The 18,032-nt window shown below is 41.5% G+C and overlaps 1 protein-coding gene across 2 annotated transcripts in view; it reads left to right on the forward strand.

Moving 5' to 3' along the window:
* Positions 1–18,032, forward strand: part of VPS41 (VPS41 subunit of HOPS complex) — a 397,695-nt gene that overhangs the window by 90,185 nt on the left and 289,478 nt on the right. For both annotated transcript variants that reach the window (XM_073549967.1, XM_073549966.1), the window contains one exon: positions 13,281–13,358. In XM_073549967.1, coding sequence (XP_073406068.1) covers positions 13,281–13,358 — 78 coding nt within the window. The remainder of the gene's footprint in view (positions 1–13,280; positions 13,359–18,032) is intronic.

The following is an 18,032-nucleotide window of genomic DNA, read 5'->3' on the forward strand; positions in this document are numbered from 1 at the left end:
TTTTGCAGTTAAATCTCTTCCTCAGGCAAAATGGCCAAAAAACAAGCTTCCTAATAATTCTGTACATCCTGATAAAGGTGATAAGGCCGTTGTATCCTTAGGCCTCACCCTTCCTCATTACTCAAATACACATCACCTGATCTACTTCATCTAATAACCATACAGATTATATCACTTGGAGTTGGAAAATGTGCATAAAAATGGTCAAAATATTCACTTGCTTAATAATGTTGCACACAGTGTAGCACCTGTTGTATGGATAAGTGATTTATTATGTGATCTAAAAACACTTTTAAAATCTGCTCATTGTGTAACTGATGCCATTTTTCAGGTCTATACTGCTGTTTATTTTTTTCCAATTCCATCGCGGTTCGGTTCCCTTCCCGATGCCGCCGTTTGTCTCCCTCCCAATGCTGCCTTTCGGTTACCTTCCAGATGCCGCCATTTGGTTACCTTCCTCATAATGCCGTTCGTCTCCCTCATGATGCCGCTGTTCGGTACCTTCCTGAAGCCGTTGTTCGTCTCCCTCCTAAGGCTGGGTTCATATTGCGCTAAGGGTGTACGTTTAACGCATCCGTTACATAGCGGCATTAACGCTGTCTAACGGATGAGTTAACGTACCCATAGACTTCTATAGCCAAGCGCATCGCTAATGCATGCCATAATCGGCATATGTTAGCGATGTGCTGTCATTCTGTGAAGGACCCTGAGGCACGGTCTGCAGCGTCTGAGGGTCCGTCACTGCTAACGCAGATGAAGCATCTGCGCTAGCGGGATCGCATAAGGCGACCACAAATCAGGAGTAGCGTTAACGCAGTCCGCCAACGCTATGCGTTGAGCGAACTGCATTGACGCAGTGTGAATCTAGCCTAATGCCGCTGTTCGGTTACCTTCCTGAAGCTGTTGTTCATCTCCCTCCTGATGCCGCTGTTCGGTTACCTTCTCAAAGCCGTTGTTCATCTCCCTCCTGATTACACTGTTCGGTACCTTCCTGAAGCCTTTGTTCGTCTCCCTCCTAAGGCTGGGTTCATATTGCGTTAAGGGTGTACGTTTAACTCATCCGTTACATAGCGGCATTAACGCTAACGGATGCGTTAACGCACCCATAGACTTCTATAGACGAGCGCATCGCTAACGCATGCTATAATCGGCATGCGTTAGCAATCTGCCGTCATTCCGTGAAGGACCCTCGGACGCAGTCTGCAGCGTCTGAGGGTCCGTCACTGCTAACGCAGATGAAGCATCTGCGCTAGCGGGATCGCATAACGCGATCACAAATCAGGAGTAGCGTTAACACAGTCCGCCAATGCTATGCTTTGAGCGAACTGCATTAACGCAATGTGAATCTAGCCTAATGCCGCTGTTCGGTTACCTTCCTGAAGCCGTTGTTCATCTCCCTCCTGATGCCGCTGTTCGGTTACCTTCCCGAAGCCGTTGTTTGTCTCCTAATGCCACTGTTCGGTTACCTTCCCAAAGCCGTTGTCCATCTCTCTCCTGATGCTGCTGTTCGGTTACCTTCCTGAAGCCGTTGTTCATCTCCCTCCTGATGCTGCTGTTCGGTTACCTTCCTGAAGCCGTTGTTCATCTCCCTCCTGATGCTGCTGTTCGGTTACCTTCCCGAAGCCGTTGTTCGTCTCCTAATGCCACTGTTCGGTTACCTTCCCAAAGCCGTTGTCCATCTCTCTCCTGATGCTGCTGTTCGGTTACCTTCCTGAAGCCGTTGTTCATCTCCCTCCTGATGCTGCTGTTCGGTTACCTTCCTGAAGCCGTTGTTCATCTCCCTCCTGATGCCGCTGTTCGGTTACCTTCCCGAAGCCGTTGTTTGTCTCCTAATGCCACTGTTCGGTTACCTTCCCAAAGCCGTTGTCCATCTCTCTCCTGATGCTGCTGTTCGGTTACCTTCCTGAAGCCGTTGTTCATCTCCCTCCTGATGCTGCTGTTCGATTACCTTCCTGAAGCCGTTGTTCATCTCCCTCCTGATGCCGCTGTTCGGTTACCTTCCCGAAGCCGTTGTTTGTCTCCTAATGCCACTGTTCGGTTACCTTCCTGAAGCCGTTGTTCATCTCCCTCCTGATGCTGCTGTTCGGTTACCTTCCTGAAGCCGTTGTTCATCTCCCTCCTGATGCTGCTGTTCGGTTACCTTCCTGAAGCCGTTGTTCATCTCCCTCCTGATGCTGCTGTTCGGTTACCTTCCCGAAGCCGTTGTTCGTCTCCTAATGCCACTGTTCAGTTACCTTTCCAAAGCCGTTGTCCATCTCTCTCCTGATGCTGCTGTTCGGTTACCTTCCTGAAGCCGTTGTTCATCTCCCTCCTGATGCTGCTGTTTGGTTATCTTCCTGAAGTCGTGGTTTGTCTCCCTCCTGATGCCGATGTTTGGTTACCTTCTCGGTGCTGCTATTCTGTACTCTTATCAATGAAATTTGCTAGTGGCTGGTGGTCTTAGACTAGTGCCTTTTTCCAGTGGAAATATGAGTGAAATGGTAGTATAAGTCTGTGCTGACACACACAATTAAAAATTCATATTAAATGAGGCACAACACTATGGCTTCTTGTAACTCCCTCCATTATGTTGCTTTTGTTTCTAAAAGGATACATAGGAAAATGAAGGCTAGGTGTTCTTAAAACCGTATTGAGCTTTACCTTATCCTGCAGGAGGACGCAAAGTGATGGAACTGGGACATCATGCCTGATCCATTTCTTACAGTTTTTTTTGACTTGTACAAGTAGTGCACAAAACTTCAAATAATACCCAAAACTGCATGTGATGGAACAACCCAGCTTTACTGAAAACCATCACAAAACGTCTAAGCATGTCATGAGCACGTGATGAATTTAGGAGACAAGAGGGAGGAATGTAGCCGCTCCGCTCCACTTACTTTATTGGGTAGCAAGTAAGGGAGATAAAATGGCTTTCACAGAATTAGATAGAGCTCCTAAATCTCCACTCTCCAAAAATGAATAGCAGAAAACTTTCAAAGCTTTTCTCCTGCTTCCCTCATTCTTTCTCCCTTAGCTATTTCAATGTGGAAATTCATTTTATTTCTTTGCCCTGTCTTGCCTCTTGTTCTTGGATTTTCTCATGTAATATCGGCTGTCTTCCACGACAGTTAGTCACCTTGAAATCAACAGTTTGTGTTTCCTTGACTGATAGAAAGGCTTTGCTTTCAAAGCAGCCCATTTGTTTGTTTCTCTTGGAATAAAAGGATGTTCATATCTTAAAAATGTGTCCCGTGTCTTAAAAATACTTTGTGTGATTTGACATGGAAGGCTCGGTATATGAAACAGTCTGTTAATGTCATTGAGGTTGTCTGTGGAAAAAGATGGTTCCTTGCAACTAATGTGATGTTTTTTGTTTGTTACATTTAATGCACTTTGTGAAAGTTTTCATTCCTCCCCAGTCTGAGAAGGTCTTGTAGCCCGAGGTCATAGAAGTAGCTTTGTATAGTGGTGATTTTTATTTTTATATGATCATTTAGTTTGAACCATAAAATCTGGTTCAAGAAGGGTAGTCTTGTATAGGTACATGAAACTGAAGAAACTTTTAGAAAATGGGTACACTATTCTTTCTGAAAGAAAATGTTTCTTCAGAAAATAGCCAGCCATTTAATTTTTAAGCTTTTTTATTAAATGTTTTTTTTTGTTTTTTTTTAAATCTTTGATCATTTGTATTTGATGCAAATTTGTCAGTAAGATCAACATTCCAAAATTTCACATATAGGGATGCTCATCTTTGAAAACGAAATTTATTGCTATAACTTTTATCTGTTGCTGTATTCCTGAGAAAACACGTTATTTGCATATAAATTGCTGATTAAGTTTTTGGACGTGAAAGAGCACTTCCCAAGCCTCTGCCTGCGAAGGAAGTTCCCTTGCATAGCACCAACCTCTTTAACGGTGAAAGTGCCAAGTTGGTTATTAATGACCGGGCTAATTTTTACAATTCTGACCACTGTCACTTTATGAGGTAATAACTCTGGAACGCTTCATCGGATCCCACTGGTTCGGAGATTGTTTTTTTGTGACATATTCTACTTCATGTGAGTGGTAACATTTCTTCGATATGACTTGCGTTTTGTTTATGAAAAAAATGGAAATTTGGCAACAATTTTAAAAATTCTGCAATTTTCAAACTAAATTTTTGTGCCCTTAAATCAGAGAGTCATATCGCACAAAATAGTTAATAAGTAACATTTCCCACATGTCTGCTTTACATCAGCACAATTTTGCAAATAATTTTCTTTTGTTAGGACGTTATAAGGGTTAAAAGTTGACCAGCGATTTCTCATTTTTCCAACAAAATTTACAAAACCATTTTTTTAGGGACCACCCCACATTTGAAGTGAGTTTTGGGGGTCAATATAACAGAAAATATCCAAAACTGACACTATTCTAAAAAAAGAAACAAAAAAACTGCACCCCTCAAGGTGCTCAAAACCACGTTAAAGAAGTTTATTAACCCTTCGGGTGCTTCACGAGATCGAAAGCAATGTGGAAGGAAAAAATGAACGTTTTACTTTTTTTCACAAAAAATTTACTTTGGAACCAAGCTTTTTTATTTTCACAAGGGTATCAAGCTTATAATTTGTGGTGCAATTTCTCCTGAGTATGCCGATACCCCATATGTGGGGGAAAGCCACTGTTTGGGCGCATGGCAGGGCTCAGAATGGAGGGAGCATCGTTTGACTTTTTGAACGCAAAATTGGCTGGTATCAATGGCTCTCCTCGTAATGACAGGTAGTCTTGCAATGACAATGGCCATAAGTAGCCATTGCTGCTTCATTTATGTCACCTATAAAAAGATGCTCACTTCTACAGACTGCTGCTCTAAGCGCTCCTCCTATATTTAGTTTTTTTCCTCCGCTATCAATCATTCCTGAGACTCGTCTCATGATCTGACATCAGTATGTTCCTGAATGTGGCAGGCTTTGTGAGCCAGTTATGTCTGTGTGCAAAGTACACAGCCAGAGAGAGAAGCTCACAAGATCCCCTGCAATGCCTGTGAACACACCGTATGTAGGCTGGGCGCCATCAGTGTTTCATGGGTGATGCGGCTGATCTAGCATTAGCAGGGGGAGTGTACTGGGGGGGAAGGAGACCAGAAATATGTGCTTAAGAAAAGGAAATGTAATTTATGCTTACAGTATGGCAGAACTTACATTGGTGGTAGACGATGGCAGAGAACAACTGGTTTACGACGAATGTGAAAAGTTATATACAGTGTTTATTCCTAGCATCCCTTATTCATTCTGTGTTTATTGTTTCCATTCCATCCATTTCCATTACTGTTTTTGACTAAATGATAATTTGTAATAGAAAATAGTAGATAGCTTTCGGTGGTAGTAAAATAAAATCTACTTCAGTCCCCCGTGTTTAGAGTAATTTTGTGTACGCCAGATTTTTTTGATGCAATTTTTGCACAACGTTTGACTTTTTTGCACAAGAAAGTTGCAAAAGAGGTTAAAAACAACTTAAAAAGACATTTGTTTTTTAACTTTGCACAAAATTTGTGGTCCGTGAGCACCAATTTAAAGAATTGCAACTAATACTACAAGATAAAAAGAAAAAAAGTGACTTAAAAAATGCAATTGTGTTGTATATGATTATCCTCATTGTGCAGAGTGTAATATCAATAATCAGACTGGGCATGGAGAATCTGATTATTATTACCTTCTGTGAATTCTCATTATCCGTCCTTTCTGTTTCTCCGCTGTAAAGCAGCATATTTTCACCAGGCTGGCTGTCTGCCCTGGATGAATAATCGTGATGGCACCCTGTGCATTCAAGCAGGCCTGTGCACTGGAATAGTCATACCTAGTTATGTCAGCACACCTGATGTTTTATTAACAACTATTGATTTTTTTACCCGGGGGACTTTTCTTTTTTCTTCCTACAAAAAAAAGGGCAACCTTGCAGGAGAGAGGCAATGTAAGGAATGAATTGGTAATGAGCAGCTTGCTCACATCTTTTCTTATTATTGCAATTCTTATCATTATCACTGTAATTATTATTATTTGTCTCATTAAAGAAAAATAGGAAAACAATAAATCCCTCCCTTACAGTTGTTTTTTTTACTATGTGTCTCTTTTTATGTAGCAGATTTTTTTAAAACATTTTTATATACCGTATATTTTTTTTTGCCTATTGATATATTATACTGCTGTGACTAATGACTATACAATATTATACTATTAGAATATTGTTTGTACTGGGATACAATATTTTATAATATTTAATGCTTAAATTATATAAAGAACATAGATACACTGCAGTTTTATAGTTGAATATTAGATTGTTTAAGTTGAAGATGATCTGTCACCTCTCCTGGTATGGTTCTTTAGAGCTTTGTGTTGTTCCTCTGTTATTCCTCTTGGAAATGTTTGAATAACTGGGCCTGGGGCTGTGTCCCTGCTCAGTCTGACTTTGTCCAACCAGTGCTGAGTAAAACACTGTGTAGGAACACACCTCTTTTACACGGGGAATGGTAACAAGCAGTTGACAATTTATACATTCGTAGGAAGGATATTAAAGAATAAAAGCAACGCAGAGTTTTAGCAAAAACTGCTCCTGTAGTGGTCATTTATGGAATTACCAGTTTACTAAAACAGACAATTCAGAATAACAGGCTGGGCGTCTTAAAGGGAATCTGTCAGCAGGTTTTTGCTATGTAATCTGAAAGCATGCTGTAGGGGTTAAAACACACAATTCTGCGATGCCTCTTTTATCAAACTCCGTGCTGTTATTTATTTGCAATGATTGTTTTAGCACCAGTAGCTTATTATTGCTGGAGTAGAGCAGCTCGTGCCTCCTGGTCCGACTCCGCCCCTTCTGTGATAAGCAGCTCACTGTCTATAGACATTGTATGTGCATAGCCTGCTGTGGGCGGGGTTAGCTTTCTCAGCTCTGCTGTATTATTAAATCTCAAGGTTCTGATTGTGTGAGAACTGCTGCACCCAGTAAATGATACATGGTCGGATTCAGTTTCTCTTTGCGTACATCATTCTGCTCTCAGATGAGGTAGCAAAACCCTGCTAACAGTATAATGCCTGCATGAAACAGAGTATGTACTAAGGACCCCCTGTTTTTAGCTAAATCAAAGGGACACATCCAGTGCAGCTCTCAACACATTAGTCGCTTGGGTTCTCATAGTGTAAATTAATTTTAGCTGTCGTCTTATATAGGTGTACAGAGGAATGCCAGTGAAAGTCTTCTAAAACTGACTGCATTATATGAGTGGAGCCTGCAGAGCTATGAAAACTTTCCTACTGCTTTTTGACTTGTTCTTCTTGTGCTTTTTTTTCTGTGTATCTGTCACTCCAGTAACTTGTTTTTAGTTGTTGTGTTCTTTTTTTTTATAGCCAGGGCTGTGGAGTTAGTAAGCCAAACTTCCGACTCTTGACTCCTCAATTTCCCTGACTGCGACTCCACAACTCCGACTCTACGACCACACAGCACTGGTCACTACTGGGCATGTACATAAAGTGCAGCACAGATTCATCTCAGCTAAAAGCCCAGATCCTTAGATCAGGAACAGAACAGACGTTTATACGACATTTTAGAACTTTCCCAAATACTTGTAAAAACATTTTCAGCACATCCTGCATTGAACTACCTTACCAATTTATTATACCAACTCTGACTCCACAGCCGTGTTGATAGCAATGAAATTACTGTTGTCCTGTTTGATTTCCTATTAAAAATTATCTTGTTTTCCCCTATACTTAACTGTATACTTTGCTACTATGTTTCATTGCCTAATTACCCCATATCTCATGTACTGAATAATATTTATGCTGTTAAATGGATATTTAATTTTATAACTAAGCTGGACATACCTTTGTCATAAATCTCTCATGGTTATGCGAAACAAGTCACTTCATGTTATCAAAATTTTACAAAACTACAACCCCTTTCCAAAATCAGGCATAATAGTACGCCGATGTCGGACTCCCCCTTTTTGTTGCGGGCTCCGGCGCTGAGCCCGCACCTTTCCGGGTACATGACAGCTGATGTATACAGCTGACATGTGCCTGCAACAGCCGCAGGTGGAATCGTAGTCCACCCACGGCTGTTAACTAGTTACAAGCTGCTGTCTATTTCTGACAGCGGCATTTAACTCGTGCTTACCGGAAGCACATCACTAATCCCGTCCATCGGTAATTCCATCACATGATCGCAGGTCACCAATGGGTCTGCATGTCAACCAGAGGTCTCCAGCAGACCTACACTCACTGGCCACTTTATTAGGTACACCTGTCCAACTGTATGTTAAGACTTAATTTCTAATCAGCCAATCACATGGCGGCAACTCAGTGCATTTAGGCATGTAGACATGGTCAAGACAATCTCCTGCAGTTCAAACCGAGCATCAGTATGGGGAAGAAAGGTGATTTGAGTGCCTTTGAACGTGGCATGATTGTTGGTGCCAGAAGGGCTGGTCTGAGTATTTCAGAAACTGCTGATCTACTGGGATTTTCACGCACAACCATCTCTAGGGTTTACAGAGAATGGTCCGAAAAAGAAAAAAAATCCAGTGAGCGGCAGTTCTGTGGCCGGAAATGCCTTGTTGATGCCAGAGGTCAGAGGAGAATGGGCATACTGGTTCGAGCTGATAGAAAGGCAACAGTGACTCAAATTGCCACCCGTTACAACCAAGGTAGGCAGAAGAGCATCCCTGAACGCACAGTGCATCGAACTTTGAGGCAGATGGGCTACAGCAGCAGAAGACCACACTGGGTACCACTCCTCTCAGCTAAGAACAGGAAACTGAGGCTACAATTTGCACAAGCTCATCGAAATTGGACAGTAGAAGATTGGAAAAACGTTGCCTGGTCTGATGAGTCTCGATTTCTGCTGCGACATTCGGATGGTAGGGTCAGAATTTGGCGTAAACAACATGAAAGCATGGATCCATCCAGCCTTGTATCAACGGTTCAGGCTGGTGGTGGTGGTGTCATGGTGTGGGGAATTTTTTCTTGGCACTCTTTGGGCCCCTTGGTACCAATTGAGCATCGTTGCAACGCCACAGCCTACCTGAGTATTGTTGCTGACCATGTCCATCCCTTTATGACCACAATGTACCCAACATCTGATGGCTACTTTCAGCAGGATAATGCGCCATGTCATAAAGCTCGAATCATCTCAGATTGGTTTCTTGAACATGACAATGAGTTCACTGTACTCAAATGGCCTCCTCAGTCACCAGATCTCAATCCAATAGAGCATCTTTGGGATGTGGTGGAACGGGAGATTCGCATCAGGGATGTGCAGCCGACAAATCTGCGCCAACTGTGTGATGCCATCATGTCAATATGGTCCAAAATCTCTGAGGAATGCTTCCAGCAACTTGTTGAATCTCTGCCACGAAGAATTGAGGCAGTTCTGAAGGCAAAAGGGGGTCCAACCCGTTACTAGCATGGTGTACCTAATAAAGTGGCCAGTGAGTGTATAGTGATTGTTACAGCTGGATTGCTATGAGTGCCACCCGAGCATTGCTGCTACAAACGGCGATCTGATCATTACCTGTGTGTAGCAGAGATGATCACACAACTGCAGCTTCTAGTCTCCCATGGAGACTATTAAAGCATGCAAGAAGTAAAAAAAAAAAAAGTTTTTACAAATATTTAAAAAATGTAAAAAAAAAATAAAAGTTCAAATCACCCCCCTTTCACCCAAATCAAAATAAAACAATTAAAAAAATTAAATGTACAGATACTTTGTATTTCTAAGTTCAGAATCACCCGATCTGTCAATATAAAAATAGTATTAATCCGATCGCTAAAAGGAGTAATAAGAAAGAAATTTAAAACGTCAGAATTAAATTTTTTTGGTCACCGCAATATTGCAATAAAATGCAATAACGAGCGATCAAAAGATCGTATCTACACCAAAATGGTATTAATAAAAACGTCAGCAGGGCACGCAAAATATAAGCCATCACTCAGCCCCAGATCACGAAAAATGGAGATGCTACGGGTCTTGGAAAATGGCACCTTTTTTTTGTTACCAAACTTGGGATTTTTTTTGTACCACTTAAATAAAAGAGAACCTAGGCATGTTTGGTTTCTATGAACTCATAATGACCTGGAGAATCATAATGGTAGGTCAGTTTTAGCATTTAGTGAACACGGTAAAATAAAAAATACTGTGGAATTGCACTTTTTTTTTTGTAATTTCACTGCACTTGGAATTTTTTTTCCCCGTTTTCCAGTACATGATATGTTAAAACCAATGGTGGTGTTCAAAAGTACAACTCGTCCCGCAAAAAACAAGCCCTCACATGGCCATATGACTGAAAAATAAAAAAGTAATGGCTCTGGGAAGAAGGGGAGCAAAAAATGAAAACACAAAAACGAAAATACCTCTGGTCGTGAAGGGGATAAAGAACTCACACAGACCACTAATTCGCTAAACAAAGGTCCGTGAAATCATTTGTTTGTTGGCCGATCACACCTTCTTCTCTGGTATCACGTCTCCCCATATACACAGGAGATGTGTATTTGCAGTATACGTAGTCCTGCCATCAGTATGTAAACTGTATGAGAGGAGCGTTCATATTACCGGCTGCCCATCCTTGTATCGTTTGCATCAGCCCATGTAAACGACCAAGTGTCAGTTGAATGGTTCTAGCATTGTATCAGCGCTCGTTCAGGCCCATGTAAATGCTTTTGTTACTCGCCTTGAATTGTTATTATTTCGAGTCTGGCTAGGGTTTATTAAATGATTTATTATAACTTTTATATTTTATTATGTCGCACATTGAGTTGTCACCCTGCAAATGTTTGCTCCTGTTCCAAGCAACCTGTTTGATTTTGCATATAGAAACTTCGAAGCAGTTGAAGAGTTGATTGCCGTTTGCCTGTCTGCATGAAACATTGTGTCTCTGATTTCTTCCCAGGACTCTACTTTTACACTGCATTTTTAACCCCTTAGCAACCGCCGATATGCCTTTTAACGGCGGTATTTAACTGTACTAAAACCACAGCGCCGCTAATTCACGGCGCTGTGGAGAAATTGAATAGCGCCCCCCAGTGTCGGATTTTCTCCGGGGTCTCGGCTGCCGGGGGTAGCCGAGACCCCAGAGAACATGAATCGGTCGGTTTTTACCGACCCCGCTTTTGCGATCGCCGTTATTAACCCTATAATGGCAACCGCAAAAGAAAAAAGAAGCCGCGATTGTTCATTAAATTTCTCTTGTGCGTTCACATCAGAGGAGAGAGAACTAGGGTCCCCGAACCCCCCCCGGTACCTCTCCATGGTCCAGGGTCCCCTCCCGATGGTCCCGCGTCCCGCCGGCGTTCTCCGGTGGGCGCCGCCATCTTGGATCCGGAGAAAATGGCGGGCGCATGCGCAGTGCGCCCGCCGGGAATCTGCATGCTCCGGCTGGCAGATTCCATTCATTCATTTTGATCACGATGATAAACTATCATCGTGATCCAAATTAACAAAATAGTCCATAATCCCCCCGTTTATCACCCCCTTAGTTAGTCCAACATAACGAAATAAAGAAAATATTTTTTTTTTCAGTTTTCCATTAGGGTTAGGGTTAGGGTTGGACTAGGGTTAGGGCTAGGGTTAGGGTTGGACTAGGGTTAGTGCTAGGGTTATAATTAGTGTTAGGGTGAACTAGGATTAGGGTTGGGATTAGGGTTAGGGGTGTGTTGGGGTTAGGGTTGGAGCAAGAACTGAGGGGTTTCCACTATTTGGGGGGGTCTAAAAATTGGGTCTAAAAAATCACTTTTGTGGAAATAAAAAAGACTTTATTTTCACGGCTCTGCGTTTATAAACTTCTGTGAAGCGCTTGGGGGTTCAAAGTGCTCACCACACATCTAGATAAGTTCCTTAGGGGGTCTAATTTCCAAAATGGGGTCACTTGTGGGGGGTTTCCACTGTTTAGGCCCATCAGGGGCTCTGCAAACGCAACATGACGCCCGCAGACCATTCCATCAAAGTCTGCATTCCAAAATGGCACTCCTTCCCTTCCGAGCTCTCCCATGCGCCCAACCAGTGGTTCCCCCACACATAAGAGGTATCAGCGTACTCAGGACAAATCGCACAATAACTGTGGGGGTATGATTTCTCCTGTTACCCTTGTAAAAATAAAAATTTGGGGGCGAAAAGATCATTTTTGTGGAAAAAACATGGATTTCTTATTTTTACGGCTCTACGTTATAAACTTCTGTGAACCACTTGAAGTTTCAAAGTGCTCACCACACATCTAGATGAGTTCCTTAATGGGTCTAGTTTCCAAAATGGGGTCACTTGTTGGAGGTTTCCACTGTTTAGGCACATTAAGGGCTCTCCGAACGCAACATGGCATCCGATCTCAATTCCAGCCAATTCTGCATTGAAAAAGTCAAACGGCGCTCCATCCCTTGCAAGCTCTGCCGTGTGCTGAAAAAGTGGTTTACCCCCACATATGGGGTATCGGCGTATTCAGGAGAAATTTTACAACAAATTTTGTGGTTGATTTTCTCTTTTAACACTTGTGAAAATAAAAAAAAATTGGTTCTGAAGTAAATTTTTTGCAAAAAAAGTTAAATGTTAATTTTTTCCTTCCACATTGCTTTAGTTCCTGTGAAGCACTTAAAGGGTTAATAAACTTCTTGAATGTGGTTTTGAGCACCTTGAGGGGTCTAGTTTTTAGAATGGTGCCACTTTTGGGTATTTTCTGTCATGTACACCCCTCAAAATGACTTTAAATATGATGTGGTCCCTAAAAAAAAAATGGTTTTGTAAATTTTGTTGTAACAATGAGAAATCGCTGGTCAAATTTTAACCCTTATAACTTCCTAACAAAAAAAAATTTTGCTTCCAAAATTGTGGTGATGTAAAGTAGACATGTGGGAAATGTTATTTATAAAGAAATTTTTGTGACACATCTCTCTGATTTAAGGGCATAAAATTTTAAAGTTTTAAAATTGCAAAATTTTAAAAATTTTCGCCATATTTCCGTTTTTTTCATAAATAAACAAGACTTATCGAAGAAATTTTACCACTAACATGAAGTACAATATGTCACGAAAAAACAGTCTCGGAATCAGCGTGATCCATTAAAGCGTTCCAGAGTTATAACCTCATAAAGGGACAGTGGTCAGAATTGTAAAAATTGGCCTGGTCATTAAGCTGCAAACTGGCTCTTTCGCTAAGGGGTTAATGAGAAGCGATGTAAACAATGTGACATGCCTCTATTCCTCTACTAGCTTATAAAGTATCTTGTTTTTATGCTAGTTTGCCTTGTTAATAGGGTTCCTGTAACCTATGATGTTGGGTCTGTCTTTCAGTTCTTGGCCTTGGGGACTCACAGTGGGAAGGTCTATTTACTTGACATCCAAGGGAACATGACACAGAGGTTTGATATTGTAAGTATGGCTCCTACATGAAACTATGTTAGGTTCAGTAAATTCAGTGTATTTTTCTACAGGTCTGCTTTAGGTCAAAGATCGATTCAGTTGGTGACAGCAATGATTAAAATAGGGTTCTTTGACCACTATGAACACATGATAGTCTAGGACATGATTTTGGTCACTACCTTATTAACTGAGCATAATGTGAAGTACAGTGCTTAATGAATGCATTATGACCTGCAAATATAATGGCCCAGACTGAGCGTGGCAGATCTTTCTGCCGACACTAAAGTAGATCCAGTGTTGTCTTGCAAATCGGAATTAAGTATTTAATATTTGCATTTGTGTTAATAGAGATTCTTTTATATATTGCACTTTGGGAATTTCCTTTTAAAGCCAGAGTAAATCTGTCCTTTTTTGTTGAATATATATGAAGCTGTAATATGGCATTTCCCCTACTGTCATAATAATTACGAGGTTTTCTCACATCATTAAACTGCTTTAGTTAGTTAGAAAGCATGAAAATAAGCAAGTTTACAATTGACTTGCTTTTTCTATCTGCTGTGGTTCTGTTCTTCTACTATGAGAGATTTTGTCTTACAAAGTTTACAGCTGCCTCACATGAAGCTTAGCTACCAAGGTCTGATCAGATGCTGGCCTAGTGTGTGCAGCAGCTGCATTCCATGAGAGGAGTTAACTCCTAATATCCCAGTCACCTCTCGCCATCATATTCAGCTCTCTCCAGCCCTCTGAGCTGCTGACAAGGTGCTGAATGTGTTACAGCAGAACTTGTGCTGAGCTTTATAGTTCTATTATTACAACAGTTATGCTAGTCAACAGAACTGTCACTTGCGAAGGAGAGTCCACCCTGTAAAAAAAACAAGAAATAATGAGATTGCCAAGTTGTGAACTGCTCAAGACTGATTTATATATGTGTATATATAAAATTGTTTTTAAGACCAGGTCTGAGTCTGCAGATGCATGTGTGATTAAAGTATATTATCTAATATATAAAGCTCAATGTGGGTGTGTGTGTATGTATGTATTTCCGGGATTGGCATCCGCACCGTCGCAGCTACAGCCACAAAATTTGGCACAGTCACATGTCTGGACCCCGAGAGCATCATAGGCTATGTTGTGAGGCAAAATTTTAACCCCGTGCGTTCCAATTCACCAAACAATTTTGCCCCTATCTACGTAATGGGGAAAAAGTGAACGGAAAAGTGTTGGAGGCAAATTGACAGCTGCCAGATGTGAACAAGGGGGACTTAAAGAATGAGAGCGATGGCGCCAAACAGTATATACCGTACAGTTGCTAAGGTGGGGCCCTGACATGGAATACTCACTACACACGGGGATATGAACACACACACAAAATGCGCCACACACTACCACGTGCTTCAACACATATACCACCCTCAGCACACATTTCACCACACATACACCAACCTCGCCACATAAAAGTCGAAACACAAAATTCGCCACTAAAAACTCGCCACGCTGTCCCAGAGCTGTTTAAAAGATGAAAAATGAGCTGTGATTGGTTGCTATCAGAAACAGTTTTCTTTGTAGACAGTTGTGGTATCTGAGGCCTATTATTCTTATCATTTCTATGGTGTTATCGTCCTTCTGTAAAGATGGAAATAACACAACTTATTACCGTGCCAACACAGACCACCCTCTGACACAGACTGCAGGGGGAGCCCAGTATCACACAGGATAGGATTAGATACACGGCTCAGCAGTCAGTATCACACAGGAGAGGATTACACACACAGTTCAGCAGTCAGTATCACACAGGATAGGATTAGATACGCAGCTCAGCATCACACAGAATAGTATTAGATACACGGCGCAGCAGACCTTATCACACAGAATAGGGTTAGATACACGGCTCAGCAGACAGTATCACACAGAATAGGATTAGATACACGGCTCAGCAGTCAGTATCACACAGGATAGGATTAGATGCACGGTTTTTATGTGCAATATAATCATTATAATTTGTTATAACTAACCACAGTTGGTTCCTATGCCCAGGCAATGCCGGGCTCTTCAGCTAGTATACTATATAGGATATAAAAATAATATAGTCAGAGCATACACTCCTTAGTGGTTTCTTTCTTCTGCTATTGATGATTAAGCAGTGCATAGCCAACCGCTCTAACTGAAAAAATATCTAAAGATAAAATATCCCGCAAATGTCTCTTATTGGGGACACACAAGTTGTACTAATTGTAAAAATAAAATAAGCATTAAGGCAAGCCAACAAAGTATGCTTTGGCCAGCCAAAACCAGAGTATTGGCTCCAACTCTGATGACCTGCTATACATTTCCAATATTAAACAGGACTAAAAGGGAAGCTATCGTCAGAAAATTTACATATTGTTTAAATTAAGGTTTCTGTGTTACATGTATCTTTAAAAAATTGCAATATTTTTCCATATCACTATATATACTGTACATATATACACATTTTCGGATTATAAAATGCACTTCTCCCCCCCAAATTTGGGGGAAAATGGGGGTCCGTCATATAATGCGGATATACCTTACCAGCCGTGGTGGAGCAGGGTCCCGGGGTCGCTGCTGGAGGAGGCAAGAGTGGCGCGTTGCTGCAGGCTGGTATGAGGGGGTGTTCCGATGTGCGCCGCTGCGGGTGAAAATGGCTGCGATGCTCTGCGGTGCGGTTGGCCGCCGCCGGCATTTTGTGAAAGCCCGGATCCCCCCTACATATCCATTGCTGCAATGCAGTGACCGCTGGGGGCGGCGCATGCTCAGATTGAGAACTCAGCAACGAGATCTCATCCCGAGATAGGCCATCATACAGCTCCATTGGACGAAAAGTAAAAATGTTACGGGTCTCGGAAAATGGCGACACAACTCCAAGCATTTTTTTTTTTCACCACTAAAATAATTTAAAAAAAAAATGGACATGATTGATATTGCCGCAATTGTATTGGTGAGCAGAATCATGATGCATGGCCATTTTTACCACATAATGTACACGGTAAAAACAATTCCCAGTCAGAATTGTTCTTTTTTTTTTTTTCATAATTTCACTGCACTTGGAAATTTTTTTCCTGTTTTCGAGTGCACTGTGGTAAAATGAATGGTGGCATTCAAAAGTACAACTCGTCCCGCAAAAAACAACTCCTTATATGTCTATGTGGACAGAAAAATAAGAGTTATGGCTCTGGCAAGAAGGGGGGGAGACAACGGAAACAAAAAAACGAAAATGGGCTGCGACATGAAGGGGGTGAGAATACGTGAATCTACCAATGTTTAAAGGGAATCCGTCACCTAATTTTTGCTACCCCATCTGAGACCAACATGATGTAGTGGCAGAGATCCTGAGTCCAGCAATGTATAACTTACTTTACTAGTTGCTGCAATTTTGATAAAATGGCTGTTTACTGCTGCAGTTTTACTAGTTCTCTGAATGTTAATGTCTGTGTACCCATGCCCATACCACTGATTGACAGTTGTTTGAGTGCACTGTGCATAGGCAGGAAGCTGCTAATCAGTGGTGGTGGCGGGGTTATACAGAGCTATTTATCTGCAGCAGATAAAAAGTGATTTTATGAAAATTGCAGCAAGCAGCCCAATATGTGGTACAGGGCTTTAATCAGAAACTACGTCTCTACAGTGTGCTGATCCCAGATTAGATGGTAGAAATCTAATCACAGATTCCCTATAAGTTTTCCTTTCAAAATAATCAAACACTAGTTAAGGAAAAGTATTAAAATATGTTGGATGTAATACATCTAAAAACAGCCAATAAAAAAATGGACCATCATACAGGTAAGAATGACATCTCTATATATAAAAATCAATGTGTGTGTTTATGTGTGTATCACCAACCAATCACGAAGCATCTTTCATTTCACCAGAGCTGTTCAAAAGAAGCTAAGCTGTGATTGGTTGCTATGACCAACACTTTTCCTTGCAACCAATCACTAAGCATCTCTCATTTCACCAGAGCTGGTTAAAAGTAGCTGAGCTGTGATTGGTTGCTATGCGTGAGTTTTCCCACTTGACAACACCTCAGCAGACACTGACATGGTGGGAGAAATCTAGCATTCCTGGGAAGTAGGAACATAAGCTCCAGCCATCGTCTGTCCCCCAGAAAGGAGCAGTGAGTGCATGACAAAAATGAATCTCCCCCTCCCGTGTGGTATCATTAAGTGACACACATGAATGTAGGAAAGTGCACATATTAAATGTCATGTGGATTTAATATTTTCTCACAGACACTTTTATGCATTATTGATGTGTCACTGTGCTCTGATACTGTGAGTTTTTTTTAAAGTGCTACTTTCCCCACAAGTCACCTGAATATACCCATATAACACGTAATGCTTTTCCATAACAACCCATTAAATATGATACTATACTGCATACAGATGCTGTACATCCATGAGCAACTCAGCCGGACAAATTACAAGCTGACGCTGCATGAACATGTGTGTGAAGGTTTCTCTACTGTACTAATGTATAAGGTTTGTGCCTGTCCATTGGTGAAAAGCATGACTGATATTTATGGTGGCAGATAAGTGAGAATATCAGCCTGATCAGTAGAACAACTAGGATCTTAGTGAACCATGTTTCTGTGCAATTTCACTATTCTACTTTTACTGGCTATGACGGGATGATGTGGGATATTAGGGGTAGTAGTCCATTGGCTCT

This window comes from Dendrobates tinctorius, unplaced genomic scaffold (genome assembly GCF_039654945.1).
Source record: "Dendrobates tinctorius isolate UK_male_01 unplaced genomic scaffold, ASM3965494v1 ptg000162l, whole genome shotgun sequence".
Lineage (NCBI taxonomy): Eukaryota > Metazoa > Chordata > Amphibia > Anura > Dendrobatidae > Dendrobates > Dendrobates tinctorius.